This window comes from Pieris rapae, chromosome 2 (assembly GCF_905147795.1).
Source record: "Pieris rapae chromosome 2, ilPieRapa1.1, whole genome shotgun sequence".
NCBI lineage: Eukaryota > Metazoa > Arthropoda > Insecta > Lepidoptera > Pieridae > Pieris > Pieris rapae.
The window spans coordinates 7,114,168-7,131,946 of NC_059510.1; the positions used below are offsets into that span (position 1 = coordinate 7,114,168).

The window sequence follows — 17,779 nt, forward strand, 5'->3', positions numbered from 1 at the left end:
AATTCGTAATCTTGATTTAATCAGGATTAATTTGACTCAATTTACTTCTCTTTTTTTTTCAACAGAGCAATGTCAAAGATCTGCAATCTACTATATAAAAATAAGTCGGGTTTTCCTTCCTGACAATATAACTTCAGGACGCACTAACTGTGTCTAACTAACTAGTTGTCAAACTAACTAATTGTCTTATTAACTAATTAACTATTTATCTATTTATCTAATTACTATCGACCCGCCCCGGCTTCGCACGGGTGCAATGCTGATACTAAACTGACACTACAGAAAATCTGTGAACGTTGTATTTAAAAATGTGGGTTATCCATAAGAGATAGACATATATACCATCCCGGACTTAGTACATTATTTTGATAAAACTCGTAGGGTTGAGCCTGCGTTTGCAATGTAAGCGGAAAAAATGTAATTATTTACGCATCACATTAGAAACCTCAAAAATACTTCTCTACTATTTAATGGATGTTATTATACATATAAACATTCCTCTTGAATCACTCTATCTATTAAAAACCGCATCAAAATCCGTGGCGTAGTTTCAAAGATTTAAGCACACAACGGGACATAGGAAAGCGACTTTGTTTTATGTAGTGATTAGTGAAACCTATTGTGGATACATCTAATGTGTTTATTTTATGCTTTATTTTTATTGAATAAATAAATCACTTCAAGAGGATTAAACGAAGGTAAACGAAGATACTCGAAAGTAATCGAAAAATAAAGAAGTGCCGGGGCAGGTCGCTAGTTTTATATAAAAAGAGAACTTGTAGAAAATAAACCCACACGTATTCAGTTAAGCAAAGGAAATAGTTTTATTTCAGTCGTTATAAAAGTCAACGGATCCTAATGTTTGCAGAGTGAAAAACTGTAACACTCTATTTTTAAAAGCCTTTGTATCGTATTGTAACAAAAAGTCGAGCTTTGTCGTCCGTGCCTTAGTTTATGCTCTCGTTGTTAGCTTTAGCTCTCACGGGAATATTTTCATCTTGACTAGACATTGTTGACCTATAACGTATTAACTTTATCTTCAAATCGTGGCCATATAATCATGTCGTTATAATCGTTCGATTTAGGCTTTTCAAATTTACACTTGCTCACAATGACTTATTTACGCTAGTGGCGAGTGGAATCAGTACAATGAAATAATGGCTTAAAAGCCTTGTTAAAAATAATACATATAACAAACGCAGATAATTGTTTGCCTCGTTGCCCCGCCATTACAAAACGACAATTGAATATAAATAATGTATAAAAATATATTTATTATGTAAGTCTCTTTGCCGAAAGTAGTAGTTAAATATAGTATAGTATCTATCATACAATTTATTTTTGATTATCTATAGCCTAGATTCTTTGTTTATGAGTATTGTAAGTATCGTCGCGCCAAAATATTTCGACTTTGTGGGACCCTGCAGTCAGTGAGTTGATGGATTCTGTCACTCCTATCAAAGGCCGGATCTTCAGCCAACTCCTGTAGTGTTGTTAACGCCATTTCCGTGGTGAATGGTGTTTCAAGGGACTCTGTCACTCGGGAAAGCCAGCGCGCTTCTATGCAGCTGTAAAATGAATATTATTTTGCTTAAAACTCTCTATTGATATTATTATTATATATTCTAAGGCACGTTTTGTGACCAGTATTTTACACATAATCAAGAATGTGCTTTTCTTGTAAATATGCTTGGACTTGGAGACAACTCTTGTAATAATTCGTCTCTAGTAATACACGTCCATACTTTTAATGTGACACTAGTAATACACGTCCATACTTACGCCGGGCAAGGATCGGCTGGTACCAAAATGTTTATTGGGAGTCCTGGACAGAAGCTTGGTGGCTGAGGGTGGATGGTGTAGGTTTTGAGGCGGGATGCACTCTTATCACCTTTTTTGATCATGTATCTCTCCTAAAATAATTATTAATCTGTATTATCACTTAACATCAGGTGAGCCTCCTGCCCGTTTGCCCCCTGTTTTATAAAATAATTACGAAAATATTTTTAACTGATTTTAGACAATGGTACGAACTGCTCTGCAAATTCCCCTAAGATCTTAATTATGTAGAATTTAGTAGACGTTCGTTTCTTATTTTAAAAACTAACCTCAAATAAAAGTCGAACCTAAGACGGTATATATTTTGAACATAAGAAAACTTACATAATAATACGTAATTTGTATTTTCTCCTTAATTTTCTCGGCTATTAGACGAAAGGTCAAATCCAATCTGTGTAGTGAAGGCTCCTTGTCGCCAAGTAGATTGACAAATGGCTCCAGGCTGCATTCTAGCATACTGGAAACAATTAAATTTTTCAAATTATTCAATATTTTAAATACAAGTCAGTTTTGTTCCATAAAGAAAAAGAAAACGCTTTCTATAGAAAATATTTTCGTAATTTGTAATTAGAATCAACTATGAATAAGGACAAAGAATGAAATTCTTCACTCCATTGTAAAATAAATTATTTATCGAAACGATAAAGGTTTTAGAAGTCAATTAAAAATGAAAGAGTTAGTCGGAAATATTTGACGTTATATATGTTAAGGAATGTTCGGATTATCAGGAAGAGTTATGATCGAGTCAATTGACCGATTGAATTTCTATTGTTGCTTTGGTTTGGTTAACCATTGAGATTTCTTCTATTACTTTTACGAATCAGAATTTATTTTGATTCGATTTGTTTTGTTAGTACGAATATTGTTACCGCCAATCAGAGCAGAGCAAATGCCTAGTGTGCCTATGCGAGTCGAGGCATTTGCTATATAAAATAAATAAATAAAAATAAAACAGCCTTTTAATTCTTACAGCTTATAAAACCAGAAGTTGGATTAAGTGAGTTTACTTACATACATTTGTTAGTTTGTTAGTAATTTAATTTGTATCCTAAATTTAATTGTGTTAGTTTTTCCTTAACCCTACTTTCAAACTATTATTCTTCACTCTGTAAGAACTCCTCTATAGATGAAGGCCTCATCCAAAGATAGCCAAACCTCTCTTGATTACTTGAATCCAGTTGGAACCAGCTGCTTTTTTGATGTCGTGTTCCCGGCTATCCACAGATCTACGTCTTTTTCTTTTTCCCAGTGGACCCGCCTATGTGGTCACCGTTTTTGTCCATCTCTTGTCACGTAGCCGCGCCACATATCCAGCCCATCTCCATCTCAGTGACTGAGCGTATTCTGATCCATCTCTTACCTTGGTTATATTTCTAATTTTGGTGTGCCTTATATTTTGAATCCTTCTAATATTCAGCATACTACGTTCTATACCCCGCTGACATGCAATTATTTTCTCTTTCGTTTTTTTGTTAAATTTCCATGTTTGGCAGGCACATAAGGCACGGTATTAGTTTAAGTTTAGTACTTTAATTTTAACTTTGGTCGGCATGCTGATTTTAAAGATGTCCTTCATTGCCCAGTATTTGTTCCAGGTAAGCTATCCTGCTTTCTTTTTCTAGATCGTTATTATTGTGGTGTAAGCTAATTTGTTTGCCCAGGTGTATGTAGCTGTTTGTATACATGAGAGGCTCGCACGAAACGAACGTAGGCACGTTTAATATTCTCTTTTCACTCCTAGTCATCAACATTGTTTAAGTTCATTTCTAAACCTTCTATGTAAGCCTACTAAACTATATATGAATATAAAGTAAATTAAATATTGTACGATTATTATTCGAGTTTTTGTACTCGCACCTACATGAGCTCGCAAATTCTGATTAACATAGTAACATATTAACATGTACTCTTCGACAAAATCTTTTAAGCATCATCGAAATAGTGTCCAATGAAGAGTAGGTACTGAATACTACTAATAAATCAAATAATCAGGCAAGTATAGTGTAAGTGTGTGTAAAGACAACACGAGTGAACATTATTTTTAAACCTCCAGTGGAATTAAGAAGACCGTCTAGGTGAAAGCTGAAAATAAAGTAAATGCAGCTATAGACGCAGCGAACGTAATTTAGCCAAGTTAATCCCATAAATCTAAGGAAACTCTTTTAACTCAAACTTACTGCGGACATAATGGATCTGTTTACTGTTTAAAAGTAGAGGGTTAAAAGATTAATAACAAATATTAAATTATACTATATTCTAGCTTTCCAATACTATATCCAATCAAAATTTACTTAATCATATTTATTAACGTCAATATAATATAAAAACGAAGATGTAAATTTGCTACCAGTTCCCAAATCCAGGGCGTAGAAGCTAAAACAACTGACAAAGAACTCTTCGTAACTCTTTTAAATCGCTTAGTTTAGGTGAACAAGGAAATTCTAAGGAACTGCAACAATTACGCCATTACTTTGTGTTTACTTTGACAAATTGAAACAAAACAAATAATAAATTAACAAACGTTTACTGTCAGCAGGAAAATATGTTTTAAATGCTGTTAGCTAAGAAGCTCAACGAATAAATGAGTTAAAAATAAATTTCATTTATATTTATACTTGGATAGCATACACGCATATATTATCATAGTAAACCTCCTATTTGCAATCGGTTATCAATGACATAGGTTCCGACACCCAAAACATTTCCTTACATCTTCCAGAAGCCAAATTAATCCAGTTACAATTGGATTCAATTAATGAGACGAGAATAATTAATTTATATATATAGTGACGTCACTAATGGGCTCTTAATGCGATCATGCATAATGCTGACGCCACGTTTACCTACTATGATTTGTTGATGATATTGTTAATGTGGAGTGCTTGGCAAGCTGTTTGTTTACCATCAATAATACAGGCAATTATTGCACGTATAAAAAATTTAATGCCTTGCGTGACTCAACAACAAACAAGTGTTATTTGTAGAAGATCTAGTTTTGTTTTTACTATTTTCAGAATATTTTATTATACTGCCATCACGACTACGTTGCATCAGATCTGCGCTATGGTATCCTTTTATGGAGAAAATCTAGGTAGATGTGAATAAAGTTTTTATTACTCAGAAAAAATCTATTACACTTTGGATCTCTTGTAAGCTGTAGACCAAAGTGTTACAAACTCGGTATTTTGACAGTACAAAGATAACTGGCCTGGATATACCGAGGGATCCAACACGGCTGGATGGATCCCTGCATGCTTCACCACAATGTATCAAAAAATTGTTACACCATGAGTTTATAACTATTTAATCTCCTTCCAAGAAGTTATGGATCACTGCCGTGTAATTCGTTCAAGGGGAAGGTGATTTAATTTTTAAAGCTGCCTTTATAACGTGGGCGAGTATTAAGACCATAAGTTTGACATTAATTATAAAAAACATAAGTTATTATTATGACATATTATATGACATTGTAAAATTAATATGACATTTGCACGTCTATTTAAATAATTCTAATTGTACGGATTTTTGTTGATTTGATCTTTGACGGTAACACAATGGCAAATAAATGATTTATTATTATTATTATCGTTAATCGTATCTCTTAGTGACTTTTTCTCGATGAAAATAAAAATTCCAACTGCATAGATAGGGTTCGTTTTGATGACCCAAAGAATAGCACGATTAAAAAACGTACTGTTAATATTACCTTCGCGATACAAACAAAATGTAAAATGTTTAGGAATTAGTAAAATTACAATTACTTACTTAAATATCTCCCGTACACTTTCCATGGTGTTCTTTACAAGGTCTTCCTTTTCTTTGTTTATATTTCTCTTTTCTTCTGTTTTAAGTTTCTGCTCTGCCAACTTTTTTCTTAGTATATCTAGTTTGTGTTGTCTTTTTTCTTCCATCATTTCGTTCCAATCTCTTCTGTCCTCTGTTTAATATGTTTAGTTGAATATTTGATTTTCTTTTTAAAATGATTCAGACGTTAATGTAATTATCAATATCTTCTTATGTAAAAAATGGTAAAAGTAGACATATAAAAAAAATCGTACCAATATCCCTTTGTATGTTCTTAAGATCTCGACTTAGTACTTCATTCTCAGCGCAAAAGTCAGTAAGAAGTTTGTATATCGAAAAATTTTCTTGTTCTACTCTATTGAATTCATCTATTATTTTGTTTATGTCTTCCTGTTTCGTATAATCCTAAAAAATTATAACGTTACGTTAGTTCAAGTAGCGATAAATATTTATTAGAAAAATCTTGTAACTTTATTTTTGTACATATCATTGATTTCCAGCTAGAAATATGGATTTTTCTTCTTTACAGTGCTTTGGAATTCTATGGAACATGGTGTAATGGTTGCAGCTTCTTACAAACGTTGTGTTAAAGAAAAAACTATGCGATTAAAAAGAGTGGCGGAGAGTTTATTGCCAGTTCTTCTCTTCCGTTCTACGCCCTTTATTTGAGAACTGGCAGTATACGTTTGTAAAGTAAAATAAAAACAAAAAAGAAATATGTATTCTTTTTTGACGTTCTTAAGTGTACATTATGTTACCTACATGAATAAATGACTTTTGTGTTTTATAGAAAAAATAAAACTTTACCGTTATTTCATCAATAAATTTAACGTGTTCATCGAATTCTTTTTTCAAATCTGCCTCTTCCTTTTCTTTCATTCTTTCTTCTCTCTCCTCTTGCTTCCGATTAATCCGCATCACTCCTTTTCGCGCCAAAAAATTATAGAGCTTCATCTCATGATCAAAAGCTTTTTGTAGGTCACGCATTTCCTGAAACATAGGTAGGTACAAACATAAAGGTAGTTTTCTTCAATTTAATAAAAAAAACATATACTATAGTAAAATTTAATGTGAGTATCGCTGCAATTTCTGAATTTCTTTACTAAAAGTTGTAAGTGTGCCATGATAAGCAACTAATGTTGATGACTCATATCGGTTGTCATCAGACATGATTAATGATATACAGGAAATAATTTAAATATTCAAAAACAAAATACGTGAGGCACGCTATAGTATGTAATTGCATTAGATTGAAGTTTTAAATTGAGCTATCTACTAACTTTTTGTCGAAGCAGTTGGCAGAACTGCAATTATAAATGCGTTGTACCAGATTGTTTGCTGTTTTCAAATGTTAATGGTTCACCTATTTCGTGGTATAAATGCCACTTTAAACTTCGTTAATTAAGTAACAAAGATTCAGTTGTCATTGTTACATGAGGATAAATAAATCATTTTCATCATCACCTTTAAATTTATTTATTAATTATCAATATTAATTTATCACATTGTTTCATGATCAATTTTTAAATCTAATAGGCAAGTAGGCGATCAGCCTCCAGTGCCTGACACACGTCGTCGACTTTTTGGGTCTAAGACATGTCGGTTTCCTCACGATGTTTTCCTTCACCGTTCGAGAAAATGTTAAATGCGCACTTAGAAAGAAAGTCCATTGGTACACAGCCGGGGATCAAACCTACGACCTCAGGTATGAGAGTCGCACGCTGGAGCCACTAGGCCATCACTGCTTTTTTTAAATTTATCACATTATCCAAATGTATGAGATGAGAACTTGCTTTTTAAATAAAATATCGTATTCATCAGTCAGAACAATCATATTGAGATTTTTTGGGTTTAATTGTATATTTATATTTTACCTTGATGTATAAGTTTCATGAAGTCTATAAAAATGTGGAACTTCATTCGATAATAAAGCCTTCACATACCTGAACTTGAACCATTTGATCTAGATTCCCCTTCTCCTGCACAGAGCGTAGCTTCGCGCACCACTCATCTCTTTGGTCGTACGCAAGAGTTGAGGACTCGAAAAGATCAGTGAGGAATTTCTTGCCTCGTTTAAGAGCATTTAACATTTTTGTCCATGCTTCATTGAATATTGCTCTGCAAATAATTTATTTGGAGTAAAATAAGATAATCAATTTTGTATGAATACCCCATCCTTGGTTGAAAATGGAGTTCTTCACTCTAAAGTGGTTTATTAAATCAACTGTTAATGTTTGATGGTATCGAACACTAGGCATTATTTGAGAAAATTATAAACACTGATATATATTTTTATGAGGAAATTGATGTTTTAGTAAAAATACTTTATGAATATAATTACCGGTCTTTAAGCATGTGCTCGATCTCTTCTCGAATCTTCTTATTCTCACTCTGGATGGCGTTAAACCTTAATGTAGCTGCTTCTAGTCTATTCTCAGTCGATGCCAGTCGGTTCTCGCAAAGAAGACGACGTTCTTTCATCTGTAAAAGTATTCAAAAAATCCTGTTTCAGTTAAAATACCACGCCTACCTATGTGATATAGTGGCTAGAACCGCAATACTCTTCTTCATATTAAAGTTTTGTGGCACATACAATTTCGTAACTCTCTTCCCGATATTGAAACAGATACTTTCTGAGCGTCGTAGCATTTTTGTTTCGTTATTACTTTGAACTATACTGACAAGTTCTTAGATAAAATCAAACACAAATTACGAATTTCTGATTATAATGAATGATTATCAACCAATGTTGATGTTCATAGACCACTATACAGGCTAGTTTTATGATGACACGATATTACGGGAACTAGTAAAACCAGGTTTTATATCCAATATATCCGTTACTGTTACTAGTCGTTCCGTATTTTAAGACGTAGCGTTATGGTTAGAAAGTTATCCGAAGAATTGATAGTGTATGAATAATTCAAAGTATAGCCTTTATGGTGTCTGTCTTGCCACACCAGGCTTCGAAATTATTTCACGTAAATAAGAAAAAAAGTAAGAAACCAAAAGAAAAAAACCAAAAAAAAGAAAGAAAAAAGCTTAACCCCTTAATTGCACTAAAACTTCACTGAAACATGTGTAACCATTAGATGGACCAAATACATAGTAATAAAATAGATTTTACGATATTATAATAAGCTATATTAAATTCGATTAAACGTATACAGTGGTTAGCGCAGTAGGTAATTAACGTGTTTATGTATTGTGTCTAAACCAAACTAGCAGTCAGTTACAGTTGTTAAATACGTGATTTATCTTAATTTGACCATGAGTTGGAATAGGCTTTCTAGGTATTTTGCTATTGGATATCCATATTTCACTTCAGTTTACTATTAACGTAAAAGTTACTTCTATTTTAGCAACACATTACACTCATCTGTATTAATCATTCGAAATATGGATTCTGGATTTAATATTATTAATAAATATATTTACTAATATTAATACTAAATTAGTTCAAACAAGATTTCAATTACATAACGTCATATTTAAAATAGCTTCCTTGGTAAAAATAAGCAATTAATAGATATTAATCCAAACTTTCATATTTTATAAGTAAACTTACTTGTCCATTATTGGCGTTAACTATTTTCTTGAATCGTAGCAGTTGTTTCTTTTTACGAAGCAACAATTCGTTGACTTGCGTCATAAGAAATATTCCTTCTGAAAGTTTAGAAGAAATATTATAACGATATAACCCCCAAGCATTTTCATGTTTTAACTATTAACTACCTATTTGTCAAAGGATAAATTACCAAAATCGTGAGAGCTAATTAAAATGTACTCATTAATTGGAAGAAAAAACCTAAAAAATGTTTTTCATTTTTAACACCTTTTTTTAAGTTACCTAAACAAAATAAGGTGTAAATAATTGACTCAAAAATGTTGTAATAAACCCGACTAATTTTTACGCATTCTCTCGTGAATGTCTGGCCTTCACCTAAAAGTGCTTTAATGAACGCTATTCCTCAGGGATAAGTTCTGGGCTAGTGGGCTAATGGAAATGCAGACGTGCATCCAAATAAACGCTTATATTTGTTGGTAGCCTATTCCGGATTCATTTGGAATTTTTAATGGCACCTGAAGGGCAGATATCCTTACTACCACAAACTTTATAGCGAAAAAGAAAATGTTCTAGTTAATAAATATGCCAGCATAGTTTTCAAACCCGTTAGGCGGAAAATTCTAGTCTAATTCACGGTTTTTTTGTGTGCTATTGCTTGCGCAAATCCATGACGTATGTCCGGGACAAAAGGGCTTTAAAAAATCTTTTAAAAAAATGGAATGAACTAATCGGGCTATACATACCATCACATTTTTGCTGGGTTTCTGTGTGAAGTAAGATTGCCCTTTCTAAGTTGTTCTTCATTCTTTTATCATTCTTTTTATGGGCGCCAGATTTTGCAATCTGAAATGTATTACGTATCTTATATGGCTTTTTATAACCCATTTATAAACTATCAAGACAAATTAAGAGTGATCTTTTAAATAATTCAGATAACTTTAAAGTAATTGATTCTTTGAATTAAAACTTAAAAGTATTACAGAATGTAGGATACTATTCAATAGTATCCTACATTTAAGATGATTTTGTGATGTGTGACATGATTAGTCCTGTGTGTGGGTAACAAATACTATCTTAAGTCACGACAATATATATGACGAATCAAATATAAACAGATTCAGTAGAAGGGTATTTCATTTTAGAGTATCGATTTGTGTTTAATCTATATTTAATATTAGTTCTTTATAAAATGTTTAATGTCGCCAGATATACCTTTAAGTCCGTACGTAAGTTATTATAGTCTTTTTTTAGGATCCGTAGTAACTGATCTTGTCTTCGGAACTTCGGGTGAACACCCATGATTCGGTGTTGTCTGTCCACTTGAATCATCCGCACCTGAATAATAATAATTTGTACACCTAATCGTATGAATTTACATAGTATCAGATTTTAATCTTTTCAGACAAACTTTATGAGATTACTATAACAATTTAATAAAAAGAAAAAAATAACCAGGTATTTTTTCTATAACATTATTCGAAATTTATGTGAAATAATTTTTAATTAATCAATTTTTCACATATCATTGATTCACCCAAGAGCAACTCAATTACAATACTTACCTTTCCGTTTGTCATTAATATTACGTAACACACAAAGTAATCTATTTACTTAAATATAGAATACTACCAGAAAAATTTAACCTGTCTTTGTAAGCGCAAGTGTTCGTCTTCCATTTTCTTTATTACTTCTAAATCGTTACTATGTTCAAATATTACTTCCATTTTGATTAGTGTAAAATATAAAAATTGGGTTGTCGGTATGAACCTACTCGATTTAACGTCTGGTCAGTAAAATCCTAATATCGAATACTAAGTTGAACTGAGTCCAGTTGGTCGCGTATTTTAGTTATTCAATCGAATTGTACTATTTCTAGCAAATCAACGATACTCTTTATGTAAGTACAGAAGATTGTCTTTAATGGTAATATTAGTCGCTGATGCAAATCTATATAAGGCTTTGATTTTAATCAATTATGTATTTCCTACCACGAACTATTTCATGGTTCAATTTCCATAAACTTCCTCTCTTTAATAACAAGAGTTCTGTATAAAAGAAATGAACCAAATCGTCAATGATAGCTAAATAGCTAAGAAATAAATGTCTTATAAAAACATATATACACAATTTTGTGTTTTTAATGTCAATGAAATATTATGATAATTGATAATGTGATGTGAATAATTTTAAAAAGCGTTTCTGGCAATTGTATTTTACAGTTATAAATAGAGGATTAAGGTTTTCATTGTGACTACTGAAAACTGTTCCAATAAAAAACATTTGAAAACATTGAGCATTAATTATAAAAATCAGAAAATAAAACGGATATAAAATGTAAATATTTAACTAAAAATTAACTAAGAATTTAAATTAATTAGCAGTCATAATTGCTAATGAAAAGTTTATTCTCATTATGCTTTTTATAACTTAAAAGTCTGGCGTAAAATTAAATGCTTGAAGCGGACAATGGCAGGTTATTGCACCAAAAATTATTGTTACGGGTTGATAGGTGAAACCTTAGAGATTTATGATGATGATGCACATAGTCTTATGCCCCATATTTACTAGCCTATGAACTAAGTTATGTCACAACATAACCTGTAATTGTAACAGTATTTAAATTTAATTTAGTAGTAATAATATTAATATAATAATAATAATATAGCCTTTATGAAATAATATTATTTTATATTTTATGCAAATAATTTATTGAAATCTCTAATGACGAATTGTAAATTAAAATGCTACGTGTTTTTATTATCGATGAAATAAATTTAAAAAAAAATTATAATTTGTAAAAACATACATATTATTTGTATTTAACGATAGTTTAATTACTAATATAGCTTCCTTTCCCTCCCTCTAAGTATCGGAAATCTAAAGTTTCAGATTTGTATAGATGAATAAAACTTAAAAATTAGTTTACCAAAGAAGTTTCACTTCTGACATGTGTACTTTGTAAGCACGAACTTTTTTTGACGACATACGGCTTCTATAACACATAGGGAGTCTAAGTAAGAAATGGTACCCCTTCAAATGTCTATCAATTTAAGTGCATTCAGATATGCAAAGAAGGCAATTCACTCCATTCAAAGCATGAAACGTCATTAGGATTCACTACACAGTTTGTTAATACACCGAAATGTAATTAGTAATATGAATAAAAACACTGATATTGTTTATATTTTTTTTTATTTAAAGTAAAAAATATAACCAACAAACGATTATTATTTTAATCTATTTACCGTTGAGAAATTTACATAGTATGGATTAGTTTATTAATGTGTGTCGTGAATGTTTGGACACCATTGAGTTGAATCCAATGACGGAAGTGCCGCAGATTGAATGAGAGTACGTTTCAGTTTTCGTTGTGCAGGCTAATAAATATATGCAAGTTCTATAAGAACAACTCTATATTTCTACAAATATTAATAAAAAAATCAATAGTCTAAAATAAATTATCTAATTCAAAACAAGACAACACATAATATCTAGTTGTTAAATAAATTTGACAACCACCATCTGTATTTTTCGCTATTAAAAATTAACATTGTATTTGAGCCATAAAATAACTCACTAACCTAATTCAGGCTGTATAATTACGAATAAAAGCAACGATTTGACGTAATAATTGTGCCTTATCACGATAAATTTACACAGCTAATTACTTATAGAAGTACGCTCAAGAAAATTACGTTTATTTTTAGTATTATTTATGCTTTGTGACTATTTATGTCCTTTCAACTGATGTATTTGCTAATTAGTCGTAAACAACCCAGTTATTTTCGCTCTTAAATACTAAAACGACCTTGTTACCGAAATATTCGTCTTAAAAATTGTAACTCTGTATAATAAAGACTTACTTACATACGTAGTTGTTATAATTGTATACGTGTTTTATGTGAAACTTAAATGAGTGTTAATAAATAATCAATGATTAAATTGTCTTTTTTAATATTTAATATTATTATTATTATGTTTTTACATTATTGTAGTAGACTTCCGCCCAAACCTAATAACTTATCTCAATCCATTTTTGACCATCCGAGATAGACAACTGAATCCCAAATTTGTTTTAAATGTGCCAATCGACGGATTATTATAGCCATCGTCGATACAAGATATCGATGGTAGGTAGGATCGCTGTATGTGGATAAACCTTTGTATGAAAATGACAGTTCAATTGTGCCAATAACCTATCTTAAGATTTTGAATTACACCCGTTTTTTAAATAATTAAAAAGCTATTTGATTTGTTTTAAGCATAGACGTGTATATTTTAACATTATTTCTGCGGTTTTATTTACTTTATTTGGTTTATATTGATTATCAAATATGTGTGTAAAGTGCGAAGTGATTGCATTCTATCCGTCACCAAAATGGATTTTCTTCGTAGGGTTTGGTTATTGGGATGCAGATAGGAGATCGATCGACTGTCACGGTCTGATCTCAGATTATTTTCTATCTGAGATTGGGGATTGATTATTGGGTTCGAGCGTTAAACAGTCAGGTATCGATCTATTCGGTCAACTAGCATTAATAACATCTTTTATACCTGGGTAATAATTTCTGGATTCGATAAAAATACTAATATATTGATCATTGTTGTTTGGTAAACACTAATGGTTTTTCAAGATTCCAGCCTTTGATCGCGGTGGAATTTTATACACTTGTAATGTATGTGATAAGAACTTTTATAAAAGCTTATTTTTAAAATAGTAAGTATTATTACGTCCCGGTGTAATAGTCAGCCGCTTTTTTCTTTCCAATCCTCTCAATATTTTCCCGCCATTCCTTTGAACAAGTTGTGTCGCTACAAATTTTATTTTGCTCTACATAGAGCAACTTAAAGTGAATTTGTTCGAAGTGTTGTAAGTTTTTGTTTTCTGCATACTTTATTCCGTTTGGCTTTGTTCTTATTAATGTGATTTGTAAAAATGAGAAAGCTCTCTTCTTATATAATTTTCCTTTGTGACTTCATCTAAAATAAAGTTTACATAGGGTTAAAAATAAAGAATAATTTTTTTTTTTTATTATGATAGAGAAATACACAAGATAGACAGGTATCACTTATTCCACTTCATTAATTGTTTTCCTATTTCTATTATGATGATCTATTAATAACTACTCTGAAGTTTTAAATAACTCGAAAATATTACCTCAGACGAAAATTACAGACAAATTAAATATTTATGGAACCAGTAAAACGCTGAGGGAACGGATTGTCCAGACTGATTCATTCACACAAATACAATATTAGCATATAATGTATTTCTCAACAGTCAGAGACATTTATATCTCTATTGCGTGACTTTTAAATGTAAAGGTGACGCTGTCAAAGTTTTATTTGCCTAATTATTAGCTCATGGCACTGTTACAAAAGCTGCGAAGCAATCTTACCGGTCGGGAAAGACTAATCGGTTTTCCTGTACAATTGTGGCAAAAGCAATGCCACCATATAATGTCCTGACTTTAGGAATATTTATATAAAAAAAAGGCAAAAGTAAATTTATTTTGTCATTATGAAGGTAAAGAAAAAATAAATCCAAAACTTATCTTCATAAAACTTTTAAAACTCGATTTAAATATAGTTGACCGTCTGAGTTGGTGTAATTGTTCAAGTTGCAAAGTTAGACTCAAAGTGTAAGTTGCCAACTGACACTAAGATAACGACGGGGCGTTGTTCGTTTGACACTGAGCTGGGAGCAGTGTTGCTACGCTAAACAACTTTGATATCGCATACTAACTTATTAACGGTCTCCGTAGCCGATTGGTCCAGAACTGGTTTATTTAATTCACAGAGGATGTCCTGAAGCTACCCAGAAGGGCAACGAAATATCTATTTTTATACCCACTGGTTAAGTTTATTCATATTGGGTAAGGTTAAAAGAAGTACTAAATTGAAATCTCAAATAGTGCTTGATTTACCACCTTGTTTGGACGTATAGTTAAAAAAGAGGTAACTTCTAGAATATTAAAAACAAAGTATAGAGGTTTTTTAATTAAGCTTTAAAAAATCTACTTTCCTAGGAAGCGCTTGCATGCAGCGTATTATCATATTTAAATTAAAATTATAATCAAAAGGAATATTATAATTTAGATTAATCAACTTCAAAGAAAATTTTCTGTGAAAGGGATAATTAATAGTATATTAGCAACTCGCCTCAGATTCACAAGCAAAATATACATAATATAAACTTATCACATTTGTATTCACAAAATGAAAAAGTTTGTTACATTATTATCCTTCGTACTAACTTCATACGAATTTATAATTTATTTATCACATTTTAAATGAATACAATTAAAATATATATTGTGTCAAGGCCTCGAATTGGTTAGTAAAGTACTAAATATAACCAGGGTTCCCAGCAAAACAATAATTAAAGTAGTTACATACAAATATTATCTAAAACGACGAAAAAAATATGCAGAAGCATATCTATGTCCTTATTGGGGTGATATGAAACATCCTTTGTTAACTTAACTATGAGAATAATAGACCATAGACTAACTATAAAATCTGTTCGCGTCAAGTTTTTGTTCAATATTTTTCTCTAAGTCAAAAAAGTTCACGAAATACGTGCTCGCTGGAAACAATTTCGGCTGGCGGAGGTTTCGTACAGTCAGCAAAAAAACCACACATAACCATTGTTTCGTTTTGATGTTACCGTGACCGCACAGCCCAGTGTATCGTTAGCAAAATAATTAACTTAGTGACTTAACACTGATTTGCTTCATTGCAATAATTTGCCACTGCAGTTTTTTTACGATGTAATTATTTGCAGACTGCTTCTCTATCAAATAATAAGAGTATAAAGATACATGTTTAAAAAAACGCAATAACGACTTCTATTCTAACTCGTTCAAAACGAAAAGATTCAATAATTAATATAAATTCACAAACTATTATACTAATTTATAAACAATATACGAGAAACCAGAATAGTAATATAAATATTTCTTATTTATTACCTATACACGTAAAATTTATCACTTAATATTTAAGTACACTACTGCATTGCAAACCCTACTTGTTTTCGCCTCATAAGTTTGACGGATGTTTATTTTATATTATTTACGGTAGCAAAAACGCACTAATAACACTTTTTACCCAGTATACTCAAAAATAAGAATTGTATAGAAATAAAATGGAAATATTTTTAAACAGCCTATATAAGTTCTCGTTACGCACGATAACGATGCTACGATGCGTCTACGGGGAAAATATGTGCTACGGATAGGCTACAGTAGGCTCTACGGTTCGGTAAGTGCTACGGTAGACGCGTAGCTAATATTACTAGTAGAATAATATTACTAGACGGATCACTACATCGCAACGGCTTTCAAATATTTATAGTATTATTAGGCGTAGTAGTATGGAAGTAAGTGATCTGAAAAGACTACTAAGATTTAAGTACATGGAAACGTTAAAAAAATCAAATGTTATTGAAGCGATTTACATATTTTTATCTATCCTTTTTAAGGTAAACATATATAATTATGTATCAATTTATATAAAAAATTGATATGAAAAAATTTTGAAGTTTAAGTTGTTTTACGGAGTTGCAACTAATAGAGTCGAAATAGAGGCAATACAAAGTGAATGCAGCCTGCAAGCCTAATTCGTCACGTCGATTGGCGGTAAGTTTTCGTCACCGGAGGGAGGGACGGGTCCACGCAGGCGCCATTTCCCGCCATTTTCTCATTATTGGGTTGCCACCCTTAAGAATTTGCCTTTGTTATCTATCTTTTATTTATTTTTTATTTTACCTTTCGCATAATTTTAAAAAGTTTCAAAGGATTTCCAACACTGTATATTAAATTTAAATTTCGATTTTAGATGTAAAACCATCGTGTATAGACCGACATAACATAAAAATACCATGAATTCGTTGTTAAAAATTGGCGAAGAGTTTCTTGCCAGTTTTTGTTGCCCGCTCTACACCCTTAACTTGCGAACTGGTAGTAAATGTAAATATATAATCAATTAAAGTCTTCTCTGTTAGTACACTGATCATCTAATTTCCCTAAAAATATCTATGAATGGTTCCCGACTATATGACTACCATGGACAGTTGTGGTGAAATGATATGACGTCGGGTGAGGTAAGTCCTTGCTATATTTACACTAATGAAAGAGCAGAGGTATTATAATGAGTAAGAAAACATATTAAGATCCTCATAAATACTAAAGGCAGGCGAATTCATTTTACGAATAGGGTGTCCCAATTTTCGCGATAGCAACCTAGACGTCCCGTCTCCCAATCCACTGATCCCGTACTTTCAGTAGTAAACGTGCTACCGTCGCGAGATCACGGCTTTACCACGCTCCATACGTTATTAAAATCAAAATAAATTAAAAAATACGTGATTGTGGCCATGCTTGTGTTGTTTTGTGTGTGTATTCGAACACTAACACTGCAAAAACATGTGAGTATTTGATAGATTAAAAAAATATAACACACATTTTAGAAGAATTTAAATTGATTTCCGTATATATTAAAAATGCATTACTTTTTACTGGGTATTTGGAATCCGAATTTTAGTGTGGACTTTAAGTGTATATA

General features: G+C 31.5%; 2 protein-coding genes across 2 annotated transcripts in view; one reads left to right on the top strand and one right to left on the bottom strand.

Moving 5' to 3' along the window:
* Positions 1 to 1,203: 1,203 nt before the first annotated feature.
* LOC111003220 (outer dynein arm protein 1-like) lies at positions 1,204 to 10,964 on the bottom strand. The gene is made up of 12 exons (XM_045634217.1): positions 10,855 to 10,964; positions 10,424 to 10,546; positions 9,955 to 10,054; positions 9,212 to 9,309; positions 7,985 to 8,124; positions 7,587 to 7,761; positions 6,451 to 6,633; positions 5,898 to 6,048; positions 5,605 to 5,776; positions 2,164 to 2,296; positions 1,783 to 1,913; positions 1,204 to 1,568 (listed from the first exon to the last, which is right to left on the bottom strand). The coding sequence occupies exons 1-12, from the start codon at positions 10,933 to 10,935 to the stop codon at positions 1,370 to 1,372; spliced, it is 1,686 nt and encodes a 561-aa protein (XP_045490173.1). The 5' UTR covers positions 10,936 to 10,964; the 3' UTR covers positions 1,204 to 1,369.
* Positions 10,965 to 17,531: 6,567 nt separating this feature from the next.
* Positions 17,532 to 17,779, top strand: part of LOC123690063 (alpha-2C adrenergic receptor-like) — a 134,573-nt gene continuing 134,325 nt past the window's right edge. The window contains exon 1 of the mRNA XM_045632691.1: positions 17,532 to 17,642. The gene's annotated coding sequence lies outside the window, so the exon portion shown is untranslated. The remainder of the gene's footprint in view (positions 17,643 to 17,779) is intronic.